Source organism: Atractosteus spatula, chromosome 6 (genome assembly GCF_055471065.1).
Source record: "Atractosteus spatula isolate fAtrSpa1 chromosome 6, fAtrSpa1.hap1, whole genome shotgun sequence".
NCBI lineage: Eukaryota > Metazoa > Chordata > Actinopteri > Semionotiformes > Lepisosteidae > Atractosteus > Atractosteus spatula.
In genome coordinates this window covers 44,163,099-44,177,104 of record NC_142711.1, presented here as the reverse complement: position 1 = coordinate 44,177,104, position 14,006 = coordinate 44,163,099, and the positions used below count along the sequence as shown (strand labels likewise).

The 14,006-nt window shown below is 40.1% G+C and overlaps 1 protein-coding gene across 1 annotated transcript in view; it reads left to right on the top strand.

Annotated features, from left to right (window-relative positions):
- Positions 1 to 1,075: 1,075 nt before the first annotated feature.
- ranbp9 (RAN binding protein 9) overlaps positions 1,076 to 14,006 on the top strand; it is a 39,606-nt gene continuing 26,675 nt past the window's right edge. The window contains exon 1 of the mRNA XM_088918433.1: positions 1,076 to 1,504. Within this exon, the coding sequence (XP_088774559.1) occupies positions 1,288 to 1,504 (217 nt within the window). The 5' untranslated portion in view covers positions 1,076 to 1,287. The remainder of the gene's footprint in view (positions 1,505 to 14,006) is intronic.

Here is a 14,006-nt window from a genome sequence, read left to right as displayed (position 1 = left end):
CTTAAGATGGCCTATGGTGGCTCCACCAAATATTAATTTGTGGGGTCTGAATACTTATGCAAGCAGCATAGTTCAGTTTTTGTCTCGCTTTGAGATATCTGCTAAAATTTTTAAACAAATTTGAAGTAAGTTGTGGTTGAGCATATGAGTGTGCAATAAAAATGTTGATTGAAAAAGATGTGTATTATTTGTGACCCAGCACCATTTGAAAAGTTGTTAAGAGTCTGAATACATTTGCAAGCCACTGTACACACACATTCTGTTGAATCTATTTAAAAATATAAAAATCTATGTATATGTACATCAATCATGCTATACCTTAAGCTGCTTGGAGTAATGGAAGATCTGTTTATGAAAAACAATAAAACTGCATATATATACTGTAGAGTTTTGTAATATATCTAATACTGTATATTGAAGTGAAACTATTTAGTGTTGCTCTTATACCCAGATGGTGGTCAGTGAAAACAACCTTCAATTATTTCTGTTTCTCCCTAGTGGAGATTGCAGTTGTTGTCAAATGACCCCAGCCTGGTACATGTTGGTTTAAAATGCTCACCAGTTCACTTGCTAAGTTTTCGTTAAATTGCCAGAAGAATGTAAACTGTATCTTTAAAACTGTTGCTGTAATGTATCTCTCCCTGTTGGTTTTGGACTGGAACCTTTTGCACTGAAATTGCAACGACGGTGCTAAGTAGAAGATTTAGTGTAACCACATTTTAGTTTTCAAATCACAGGCATTTTACAATAGTGGTATAAAATAACCTCCTCGTTATTACAGCCTAATTATGATGAATTATGTGATGTTGATGATGACGACGAAGATTAATATTGTACTGTTATTAGGCATTCGTTTCAATGTCACTTCTGAATTTATCAATGCACCGTAATTTAATTTGAGGAATAATAATAATAATATATTTTATTTAAATCTGCTACTTATGTCTGTTCTGGTTCTCGACTATTTTCTTCAAAATTAGGGGGGAGGGGGGGATCGCGCAGTGGAGCATTGATTAGTCGCGCCTGGCAGAGGGAGAAGTGTGTTTTTTTAGTTTGACCGGAGCTTGTGGGCTCCAATCAGATCTGGGGATCATGCACTAACAACAAACAAAAGAGCTATCTGTCCATGTCTGGTTTTAATTGTGTCCGTCAGATTATTTGCTTTGTTTTAAACTAGTATCCCTTTTCCCTCCTTCTTGCGGCATTTAGTAAAAATTAATTTATTGTTGTAGTTGTTATTGTAGTTATTTAGTATTTTTTTAATAGACAAAAACAATCCCGATCGCCATGTCCGGGCAGTCATCGGGCTGTGGGTTTCTGATGTCGGTTGTGGTTCATGGGGACTCAGCGCTCAACGAGCAGGAAAGGGAGCTGAACCAGCGGCTCAGGCGGCTGTATCCGGCGGTGAACGAGCAGGAGACCCCGCTGCCCCGATCCTGGAGCCCCAAGGACAAGTTCAGCTACATCGGTCTCTCCCAGAACAATCTCCGGGTGCATTACAAAGGTACGGCGGGGAGGGGGGCTGCGAGAGTGACGTGTCTTCCAACAAACGTGTACTTTCCAAGCGTACCCCAGGCAAAGATTTAATATCCACCAACAAAGAAAAATGGTGATAAAAAACAAGCAATCCCCGCATCAGGAAGGGGTACAAAGACGCGGCCTCTGTAGCCTATAGCTAACAAGCCGAGACATCTTTGGTGCAGGCCTGAACAGCAGCGAAATAGTGCCTGCGATCGTTGTAAAATAACCCGTGGTATTTTAAATGTCACGGCAGCTTTGGCTCGTTGTTACTGTCCTGTGTGTAATATATATATATAAACAAAATGTGATACGACATTATTTGGTGTTATCATATATTTTTACTTTTTTTTCGATCAGTTGTCGAGGGTGATCTAAAAAAAAACCCTATAGATCGGGTTTTCCTGTTGCTCATATATTACAATGAACTCTGGGCCGTAGAGGGGAAAAACAAATACGGGATGGTTCTTTAGCTACCGACTACTGTACTTGCCGTAAGACGCAGAGCAAGATTGCTCAACCCAGTTTTTCAGGATTAGTTACATAAACATGAACAAAGCCAGTGAAACAGCTGGGAGAGGACTGCGCAGAGACTGTATCTAAGTTCAGATGTTCAGAAGGAGTCTGATATTTGTTCTGTTCAAAATATATATATATGGTGTCTGCCCTAGAACACTTTATTGTCAAACCGATTATTTTTAAGCATCTTCAGTTGTCCTGCATTTGCCGCAGTTTACGAGACAGTTGGACAGGCCTGTACACATGTGTAACTACTGTTCGTTCGTAATATACACACATTTCCCGAATAGAAGGATTATCATAATACATGTGTGGTTGATCTGTTCAAAAGTGTCAAACTAGACTTTGTGTTCTCATGAGAATTTATTGTCTTGCTTTTTACCAGAAAACCACAGAAGATGTACTAAGTGGTTCTCAGGACGGTTTGGAGAGAGTACACACAAGCAGAGCAGTGCTAAGGGTTGTACAATGAACTGTATTGTTAAGGATGTTGGGTGTTACATGAGTGTTAAGAGCTGCACTAGGCCTTGAAACAACAGGAAGAGAGACCAGAGTGTGTGAATTTGCTCATGCATAGTCCTCTGAGATGAATAAAGCTGACCAGAGTGGCTCTTATTGTTACTGTGAACACAAGAAGTAGCCTATCAATTTCACTCAGAGCACACAGATGCTATAAATAACCCCTCTTCTGATAAGTCTTCTGATTGTTAACAGGTGTTGCTTAATTTTTGTTTGTCTTTGATGTAGTTATTTTTTTTATGTAGTTATTTTTTTCTCTAAAAAACACAGATATTTTATATTTTTGACAGACTTGGGGAGGAAGGGGTGTAAGAACCATACTATCCCCCAAGGATTTGTGAGAATGTAGATTTTATGGCTGGGGTATCAAACTCGGGGGCTTGCTCCTTCTGTAATCCATTTGAATCCTTTAATTCGGTAATCTGTTTATTCTCTCACTTGAACATTATTCAGATGTTTTTTTAATACTTATTTCATGCATATTTTAAAATAATATATGGCAAGGGCCAGCCTTTAATTTAATATACGGTAGCTATGAAGTGTTTTGAGACTTGAAAATATTTTTAAAAATTACTAGTTAGCAAAATACCTGGGCCATTTAAGTGATAGGAAGTACAGAAGATTCTGTGTTCCTCTGGGATTTGGACACTCATTTATCAAGGTGTTTCGTATGTACAGTATAGTAGAGGGTTGCATACTATACATGTAAAAATGATTGTCATTTTAAAATGTAGAAAATTGTATTCAAACATTTTGTGGCAAGTCCATTTAGGAAGATTGGGGAGGTGGCTTCAACAGATTGATAAAGACAGATCCACCAATGACAAGTGTTATTCCTCTAACACAATTTTATCATTTAATTTTTGAATTTGATATGGCATGACACCAGCATGATTCAAGCATTAGACATTTGATGATTTTTTGAAAAAAGGTCTTTCAATTATTTTACTTCTGTTTTTTAACTGCTTTACAGGACTTCATTTGGACATTTTCATTAACAGGGTGTAGTTTCTTAGGTGCCAATTTCCTTAATTTCTTTGAAAACGACGTGAAAACACGGACACATTTCATTTCTTTACATTCTACTTTAGAGATTTTTGAAATTGAATTAAAAAACGAATTGCCTTAATTGCACAATTTAACAATGTAATGAGCTCGCTACACATTTTACTACTGAGGAGGAGGTCTGTTTGATTTTGTAATGCTTTTCAGAAGAAAAAAAGTATGCTGTATTTTACCTTTAGGGTATGCAAAATATGCAGATGTATTTTTCTAATTTATACCGGGAAATTGGATAATGTCAAGCTAATTTAAATATATCATTTACAGAATGTCAATGTATATATCCATGCTCTCATTGCTCTGATACATTGGTGTAAAAAAGTGTGACAATCAGAAAACTGAAAAGTGTTGAATTTCCAAATTGAAATCCACAAAAATTGGTGTAGTGTAATTGGGTTTTGAATTTTGAAGTCTTGTTTGCCAGTCAGTATTTACACAGTTTAAGACTCCTCACCATTTCACTTGCCTCCCGACTTCACCAGCTGCTAAAGCTGTGTTGGACTTTAACACTTCAGATTCCTGTCCAGGGTCTCCAAGCTCGCACATCTGTCTGCATCCTCTTGTCTGTCTTAGAAATGGCCTAATGACTGGTCATTTCATTCTTTTCCCCTTCAGGCCCGCTACTTGGTCTGTCGGTTGTATTATTTTTAATTATTTTAAGATTTGGAATGGCTGCTTATTTTTCTATTTTGCTCTCGCCCCAAGTTGGAATGGTTGTGAATCAGCTTGGCTCGGAACTCTGACCCTTGTATTCTTAACTGCATGGGAGGAGTTATGAAATGCAGGCTATGCTCCAAAACATGTTCTGTCAGAGCCACCTGCCATATTTTGCACTGTGAGTGCCCAGAGGACTGTTGCAGCTCTCCCTGACAACACACTCTGTACTGGCAAGCCTTAGAATTTGCTATGGCACCTCAAGCTATGGGTGTCCTGCTCAGCTCCAGCCCTCTAATTCCCAACAGTACACAGGAGGCGTTTCTATGTAACACTTGGCTAATGACATAGTCTGGTGATGGCTGGACTATAGTGCTCAGAATGCACTGCTTTTAAAATTTGAGTGCTGTGTTGGTTTTAAAGTACAGTATCTGAAGGAGTCCTTCCATTTTCAAACCACTTTATCCAATGCAGGCAGCTGGGGCCTATCAGGGCTTGAAATTCATTTTTGAAAATTAGGGGGAATTCCCCCTTTACATGAAGCTCATGGTTGGGGGGGGGGGGGGGGATTTCAGCAGCTTTGGGGGGCAATAATAGTAGACTAAGGAAACAAATGTATCGAAATAATTCATACACGACATGAGCTTCCTAAGTTCATTGTAAATACAGACCTAGCTTGGCAATCTGTCTTTCATTGCTAGCCTCCTCTCCATTAAAGGTACAAGAACATAACTTAGGGGAAGGATGATTGTTTTTTTTTCCTCTTCCTCATCAAGCAACCCACGTATCTGCTTTTCACGTTGTCAAAGGCAGGCTTTGGTGGTATGATAATCGTGTATAAATGGTGGATTTGAGGGAATAGCTCAAATTGTGCGGCATACCCGCCTCCATCCCGCGCCGAAATTCAAACCCTGGCCTATCCTGGCAAGCGACTGGCCGCGAGGCAGGATACATCCCGGATGGGATGCTGTTTCATTGGAGGGCACATACAGACAGAAACGCCCATGCTCCCACCAGTATGTCCTTGGACTACGGGAGGAAACCTGAGCTCCCAGAGGTAACCCATGTGAACTCTACACTGATGGCATCCATGGAGTTGAACCCAGGGCCCTAGAGCTGTGAAGCAACAATGAGCTTAAAGAATCAGACAATCCAAAACATTAACTGCAGGTTAATTCCATATTGAAAAGTAAAAAGAAGAGGAGTGAATCATCCACAGTTGGATTGTTGTGCATTTCCCTCTTTCTCTTCAGTTTGTACTTATGAATTAACCTTTAGGTGTAGTTCTTTCTCTGCAGCCACTGCATTGTCGCAGTTGCCAACTCGAACCCTTTTCAGAATACAGGAAGAACACGCGGGTGGCCAGAAAGAAAGAAGGGAAGCTCTAAAAAGCGTAGTAACTTTCGAACGCTTTTGCGGTTAACATTGTCACGTATGCGCTCCTTAAAGTTAATAAATATAATCTGCAGCAAGAAATAAGTAGAATGAGTTAATATATTGTTCTTAATTCAGTGGTAATCAGTGGTTATCAGTGATCAGTGGTATTTCTATACAATTAAAAAGAGTTTTAGTGTTTTTTTTACATTTTATGAAAATGTTTCATTATTTAATGATATATAAGTTAAAGGATGATAAAAGCGACTATACACCTCAACAAAATGGTGACTGGCAAATAATGATTTGTTTTGCTTCAATCATCTACATCTAGCTTTACTTCATCTCTGCTTATTTTTACAAATCTCTGCTTCTGGAACATGGTATGAATCCTGAAAGCTTATGTTAAGCGGTGGCAGTTGGCCTATGCACTACTGTTCCATATAAGTTGTACATTTCTAGAATGTTTAAACAAGTACACTGTGTTACAGTCCTAGTTTGTTACCTGAAGCCTTGCAGTTGAATTTAACTGCCTAATTATTATGAAATATAGCAAAGAACACTATATTTGTCAGAACACCTGGTTATTGATGAAGCACTTTGGTACAGCTCCATAAAGACATAGGACCAGTGATCCTCTCTACAAACTTCAACACAATAAGGCTGCAGACGTTTGGAAAGCTATGGAGCCCAGAAAGATTGTTGACAGAATGGGTTGGTACAGTATGTAGAGTGTATACAGGTTATTGGACAAACAAAATGAAAACACCTGGGTAAATGAGGTACACCAAGTATATTGGAAGCAAGGGCTTTCACATGGGTATGGCACATTTGTTAATGAAGTAAATAACATCCCAGCATGCTTAGGGTCATGTATAAAAATGATGGACAGGCTTAGTTGCCTATAATGGCTGACATGGCTGCATAGGAGACTTCAGTGACCTTGAAAGAGGTGCTCCTGGGTGGACGTTGGGGGCAATCATCGAGATGGCTTAACTTGTAATGTCTCGTGTGCAAGGTTGTGTAATAATAATAATAATTGCTTACACTTATATAGCGCTTTTCTGGACACTCCACTCAAAGCGCGTTACAGGTAATGGGGACTCCCCTCCACCACCACCAATGTGCAGCATCCACCTGGTGATGTAATGTGATGTCTTGATGGAAATCCAAGAGAAAGACAATATCAGAAGAGAGCCAACAGTGGGCAGAAGCATATATTCCAGGATTGTGTTATCTGTGCATTAATTTTAAACGTTGGGGTTAGATAAGTTGCAACTTTTTTACATGGGACACAAGCAGCTAGTTTTAATCAAAACCAGTCTGCCAAAAACTCCACAGAGCAGGACACCAGCGCAGAGATCACTCATCACACCTGAGCTTACATGTTTTCCTATTCAGTGCTGTAAAGAGCACAGGCAGTGGACTACAGACCAGTGGAGAAATGTGATCGGGCCAGGGGAATTGACCTTTTACCGTGTTCTTGTGGCACAGACCTAAAGACTTCTACAGCCCGGAGGGTTTGCTTCCAACAGTGAAGAGTTCTAGTGGTTCTGTAATGTTGTGGGGCACAGTTTTCTGGCATGGTGTGGGTGCATTTGTTCTTTTAGTAGGTAGAGTTATTGCTATCTGCTACTTTGTGGTACTGAAAGATCATCTCCATCTCATATTGCTTGCCAAGTGCGTCTCCCAGGATGACGTGGGCGCTTGTCCACAGAGCATATGTCACCCAGGGGTTTGATGAACATGATACTGATGTTATCAATGTGTCATGGCCTTCTCAGTCAATAGATCTCAACCTGATCAGGTGTTTGGGGGATATTCTGAAAACGTCGCCTGAGACAACAACACCTGAGACCTCTGTCAAGTGGGTTGATTGACTTTCTGGTGGACAAATGGTGCTGCATCCCTCCTGCAGAATTCCAGATGCTGGTAGGCTCTATGCCAAGACTGGGCGAATATGAGGGCCCCACACCCTATTAAGTGACTTGACATTGATGGTTCTATTTTTTGTTCACTATCTGTATATATATACAGATCTGTGTATCCATAAATGTCTCCATGTAGGTAAATAAACCTAGGATTCATTCTGCTTATTTGTTTTTATTTCCTCTTTTTCTCTTGCTGGGGGATGCAAAGATCTTTATCTTAAGATGAATGTTCTTTGGTGTACGTGGGTACAAGGATTCTGAAGCCCTGCAACACAAGATGGATCTTTCTCTGTCCTGTTTTCCGGATTGCAGCAGTGGGTCACAGAAGCAATGAAAAAAAACAGATCTCAAAGTTAATGAGCACATGTTGGCATTTATATACCGGTGTGATGTGCATTTATGTGCTTGCAGCTGCTGTACCTAGACGGTTCTATCATTTGCATTCTGCCCAAAGACTATCCCTGCGCAAAGCCAGCAGTAGAGCCAGCACATCCTGATGCACTCTGTTTGCAATACTGAAATTCCATTGCTCTGGGCATCATACTGTCCAAATCTACTTGCACAAAATCTATCCACTAAAAGAAAAAAATGCAAAATGTATGCATTCCCGTGTGGTGCCTGCAGCAGTGTATAATGCTTACCGTAATGTGTTCTGTGATTTTTTTTTTAAATGATGTAGCAACAAGACACTACTGTGCTGTGCTAATGATAGAAGTCTCATAGCCATGTGATGTCTGCATGGGCTGCTGTGAGGATTAGGCATTAGGCATTTTCATATTTTACTGTTGGCTTACTTAAGAAAGCCTTTATAACTATGAGGTCCAAAAACTCTGTATTCTGTACGCGATAGATGTTCGATACTCCCATTGATTTTTTTTAAATTACTTGTGTTAGTTTGATTTTTATGTGGTGTTGTAAAATAAAGTTAAATTATACAACTCTACAGAGGGTAGCCACATGGAACATGATTTACAAATTGTTTCATAAATGATTAATCTAGACAATGTGGGGAAGCAACAAAAAAGGACAACAGATTGTTTGCTGTTGGTCTATGGGTAAATGCATAGTATTTAAATGAATTCTATAGTAAGACCTTATTTAGAATGTTGTGTGACAGAAACTGTACCATGATGTCAAAGTATATTGCTCCTCTGGAATCATTTGGGAGAAGAGTAACTGGTTTGACGATCCAGATCACAAGTCTGCCGTAGAGTTGTATCACCGATAGATCAGTTGCCTGTCTGTTGTGGTTTGGCCCACAGAAAAAGTTTTTTGAAGACATACCACAGAGAGCCCGACATTATAACCTTTCATGAAGTCTCTTCGGTATTGTTTTCTATTCATAATGAAAAGATTCTGTGAAGGACTGGGGTCCTGTCCAGGGTGTATTCCGTCTTGCGCACGTTGTTTGCTGAGATAGGCTCCAGCTCCCCAGCGACCCTGAATTGGACGAAGTGTTTAGGAAATGGATGGATGGGAAAAAAAACCCTTAAAGCTAAGGCCGTTGTGTCTTCCGGATTAAAATATTTGAACCAAAACAAGTCCGTTTGATGTTTTGACAGAGAACAACTTGGAATTGTAGTGTGAAGACTGAAGAAGGCAACACAACCGAAACGTTGTGCCTGTTTTTCGTTTCCTTTCAGCATGGAAGAAGCCTTAACCTGTTCCATTGTAGTGTGAATACAAATACGTTGGAACACAGGAGAATAAATACTGTGGTGTTCTCAGCCCATTAACTTCCAAGGTCAACGGGAAATTCTTCATGCCACCTAAAAGGTGCAGTTGGCCAGGTCAGAGTTTGAGGATGAAACAGGTCTTGTTTCAAGTTCTCCTATTTGATTCCTTAGGTTGAAGTCTTAGAAAAAAACTTCTGATCTCACTTTGTTTTGGAATCTGTGATTATAAATAAAATTTCAAACCTTTTGGTTCGTGATGCAGATTTTAAGTACAGCGTTACTTCTACAGCTGATTTGACTAATGCAGTACCATTTCTAAAAACACAGCAGGCAGGAGTGATTCTTATTTCATTCTTTGTGGAAATAATCTTCCAGCCGCCTTTTTTAAAGATTTGTTCAGGTGTGCAAATGTTTTTACAGTATTGACTTTAACCTGGATATTTATGTGTGCTGCGATCCCAGAAATGGACAATTTAATGTACAAAGGGTTATTAAGCTACAGTATGTGCTATATTGAGATCAGAAAAGAATTTAGTGAACAGAAAAGATTAACTTGCTGCCTCCTGGTTATTACATTTTTCTTCTAAAATAACTTTATGAAGTTATTTTAAAATTTGTTTAATTGTCCTGATGAGGAAATTAAAACTCTTATGTATGGCATCATACTTTTTATCTTTGCAGTTTCTATTCCCACAATAAACTGGAATTTCACAAAAATGTTATTTGTAACCAAAAGTCCTGTGGCATGTCTCTGTTCTGTGCAATGTCCAGTCTTCCGAGATCAATCGCTAAGTGATCACTGATACCACTTGTATTTAAGCCCCATTTATTAGTGTTTCACTTCATTAGGGAAAGTACCTTGTGAATTCAGAACAACCCAGCTTTCTAAAAAATAATCTTTGCCATTTCATCCTGTAATGGGTTTAATGCCAATTTCCCATCTCTTCCTCACTGCTTGCCTGTGATCTGAAGTCAGATTAGTCTGCTATGAAGGACCTTCTCTTCAGATAATTCAGCAACCTATTAGATGCGCTCTGGAGCTATTTGTATTCATCTAATTGTCACGGAGCCTGTGATTTAATCAGGCACTTTAACACAGTCCCTAGGTAGAATCTGTAATCACTCCTTCTGATGACATATCCTGATTGGAATGAGACATCTTTCAGCCCCATCATGAGCAGGTTTGTACCGAGTTGTCTCGGTTACCTTGGGTGTGTGTGGCTGGAGGTGCTGTAAAGGATTTGTGTGATGTTCAAGCCATAACCGTGTTTCACTGAGCAGTTTCAAGGGCTGAAATAGGCTTGTTTCACTTCCGCGTGTGCATACTTGTGTAATCTCAATCCTTTGACCTCTGGCTGATCGTGTATCTCTGAGAAGTCTATCTTAGCCCCATTTCCCACAACAGGTTTTTTTAAAGCAAATACCCTGTACCCTATATTTGCAGTCTCTCCCTTCTTTTAGTCCCAGTTTATGTAGTTAAAATACCCCGCCATGTCTCTTGAGCGAAATATGAAACCGTCAGATGGCCCTTTTAATATAGCACTACATATTTTCAGATTGCTTTGTGTAGTTATGTTGGAGCACATGCAGAGATAAATAAGAACCTTCCTCACCTAAGCTGTTGTTATGTAAGCAGCTTCTTATTAAATGTGTAAATTAGTAGACGGTGTTCAATAAAACAGACTGTATCACCAGAGGATGTTCTGTTCCTCTTGATATTACGTAGCATTTGTAAAGAGGATTTTGTGGTCAGAAAATGTGCAGTTTCTCCTTATAAGATGCAATTTTTACAACACTCTATTAGTATATTTATTATTAGTATAACAGAGAACAGTTGAATCAGATAATGTTCTGAAGTGTATCATTATGTGAAAGATTAATTCTAATTTATTGTAGGGTCACTTAAAATTTCTGCTGTTGATGTTTACAGTTTGTTTTTCAGGAATAGTGACATGTTACTACACAAAACTGTCATTTCTCCCTTTTTTCTTGGTGAACTGTCAAGAGTTTTTCAACTAGGGTTTTCATCTTCTTTTTTTGACATTGCTGTCTATATAATGAAAGTTGAAGTGGAAGTTGATATAAAATTAGAGTAAGCACCCATTCGGTTTATACTGTAGGTTTACCTTGTGGGGTTATGATTGCCATTTCCAAAGATGAGATGCTAGGGTTTGGTGGTGTTAAGCTGGTCAGGCTGTTTCCTGCTTGGTGTGCGGCTCTGACCAGTGAACCCCATCTGATCTAGCCGATGTGAACCTTTTGGCACTGCAGGGTCCTGCATGGTTTACGTTCCGCACAACCTTATGTAAGATGAAATTAATGGGAGTGGGAGCTCTAATACAGTCTTACACAGTGTGCGTTTCCCAGCTGTCATTGACATCACCGTTGTTATTATTACCGTACTGTAATATAAATTTACATGAGTACAATATTAATACAGTACTTTCAAATAAACCAGTACTCCTCCCATTTTTAACAGCTTTGCCAATTTGTGGTCTGCACATCTGCATCTGCAGATCTTCATCTGGAGTGCATCGGCCTCTGTAGTAAAGGAAGTAACTTGGTTAACAAAGGGTTAACGTGTATATAGCATTGCATAATGGGTTATGCTTTAGTTATTCAGTTTCCTTCAGTAAAGCTTACATTGCGTGCTGTGTGCAGACATTAGTACAGATAAGTGGAAGCTTAACTTCTGAGTGAGCTACACTGACTGAGCTGGTAAGCACGTGAACAGTATCTGAATCCTTTTTTTTTTAATTTAAACAAAAACCAACTGACTAGATATTACAAGGAACCTTGATGTAATCGTTCCTTTTGAGGACATATTTAGGCTGGAGGGGTGGCAGTGGAATTTGGCGGGGTCACTCCTTCCCCGAGTTAGCATTTTCCAAAAGCCAAACCAAGTTTTTACTTGGAATAGCGAAAGTGGGTGGGGGGGGGGTGAGGGGAAGGATGTGTACGAAGTGGAGAGGGAATTCAATTTATTCAGGAGAGTCTCTACATGGTATTTTGGTCCTTCGAGTTCGTTTGGTAGCCGTGAAAATGAGTCGAGGACCTCATCCAAACCGAGCCGTGGCAGCTTTCGACCTGCTTCTTGAATGGCTCTGTTTTAAATGCACTTCCCCTTAGTTTCAGCTTGTGTCCTCTTCTACGTGGTTCACTGATGCTTCCTACAGTTTCCGCTGACAAACGGCATTTGTCAATGCCTTTGAGGCTTTGAAATGCATGGATCGGGTCCCATCTTGGTCTTCTCTGCTCAAGACTGAATAGGTTCAGTTCAGTTTCTTGTCATATGCACAAGTGCGATGAGATGCTTATAAAAATATTCTTGATCCAATGTCCACATGCAGTTGTCGGTCCTAATTTATTGCTGAAAAGACAGATGATACAAAAAGCCCACAACACGAAACAGACAAAGACATACAGATGAGAAGCAACATGCAGCACGTCGCCCCTTTCCGACACCATGTTTAAGTGGATCAACAGCCCATAGGTGCAGAACGTGTCCTTTAAACCTGGGCACATATCTCGTCGCAACTCTCTGGACAGATTCCATAAGCAGCAGTGTCTTTTTCTACAGCGTGGTGAGCAGAATTATACACAGCATTCTATCTCACTAGTGCGTTGTGCACTTTTAAAACAACATCCCTTGACGTAAACGTTCTGCTTGCCTTTTTTTTTTTGCTTGCCCACATTGTTTAGCAGATGTAAATGATGTGATGACGTAAACGGCTCCTTTTCCCCAAGTAGCCTAATCAAGCTCGGCGTTTCCCATTTTATAGCTGTACTTCCTTTTGGCTGCCTGCAGCTCCTTGCGTTCCACATCAAAGCAGGTCGAGCAGTCCTCTGTTTTAAAGTCCCACGAGAAGCAGATGACACGAAAAAACACCGAACTTGGAAGAACAGTCCTTTGTCGCTGGCGCTGGCTTCCCAGCCCTCCTCTTTTTAGCGGTGGCCTGTGGTGAAAGTGCACCAAAGCCTTTTGATCACAGACAGAAGCTATGACATCTCCCAGCTCTAACAAGTCGCCTTCCGCTCAAGTGTTCTGCTTGCCACATCTGTTACTGGCAAGAGGAACTCTGTGTTCCAGTGGCGACGGGGAATCAATACCCTCACGCGTCATTCAGATTCTTGCAGGAACTGCAGAAAGAGACAGGGGTAATAAAAATCCATAAACTGCACCTTAGGTCATTATGCAAGTGCGTTTCCTGCTCAGAGGGCTTTGTTCTAAACGCAGCGCTTTTTGAGTCACTGGGTGGATATAATACTTCTTTTGATGGAAAGACATGTGCATTTGGAGAGACCTTTAGGGTATATAATGTCTTTGTTCGCATTTTAGCCACATGCATAAAATGCTATTGACTGAAACTAGAGAATATGCAACAACCAGCCCCCTGCACATTGAGCAGACGCTGGGTTTTCCATGCACCAGATGCAAGGCAAGCAACAAAAGGAATGATTCAGAGGCTTTAATATCAGGAGAAAGTGTTACAGAGATGAGATCGATTTTTTTTTTTTTAGAACTCTGTCGTCCAGGCTTTTTTTTGGGTTTTTGTTGTTTTTTTGCAGTCAGAGAAGAGTTCTTCTCCTGCAAGGGGAAAAGATTAAAAAAAAATGTTTACTGGCACAGACCTGCAGTCTGCCTTCCTTCCTCACTTCTTTATTTGTTTATTCATTCGTTACTTCTGGATAAAGGATAGGGCTATTTTTTTAACGCAGCGTTCTAACAGAAAATCCAGCAGCATTGCCATTA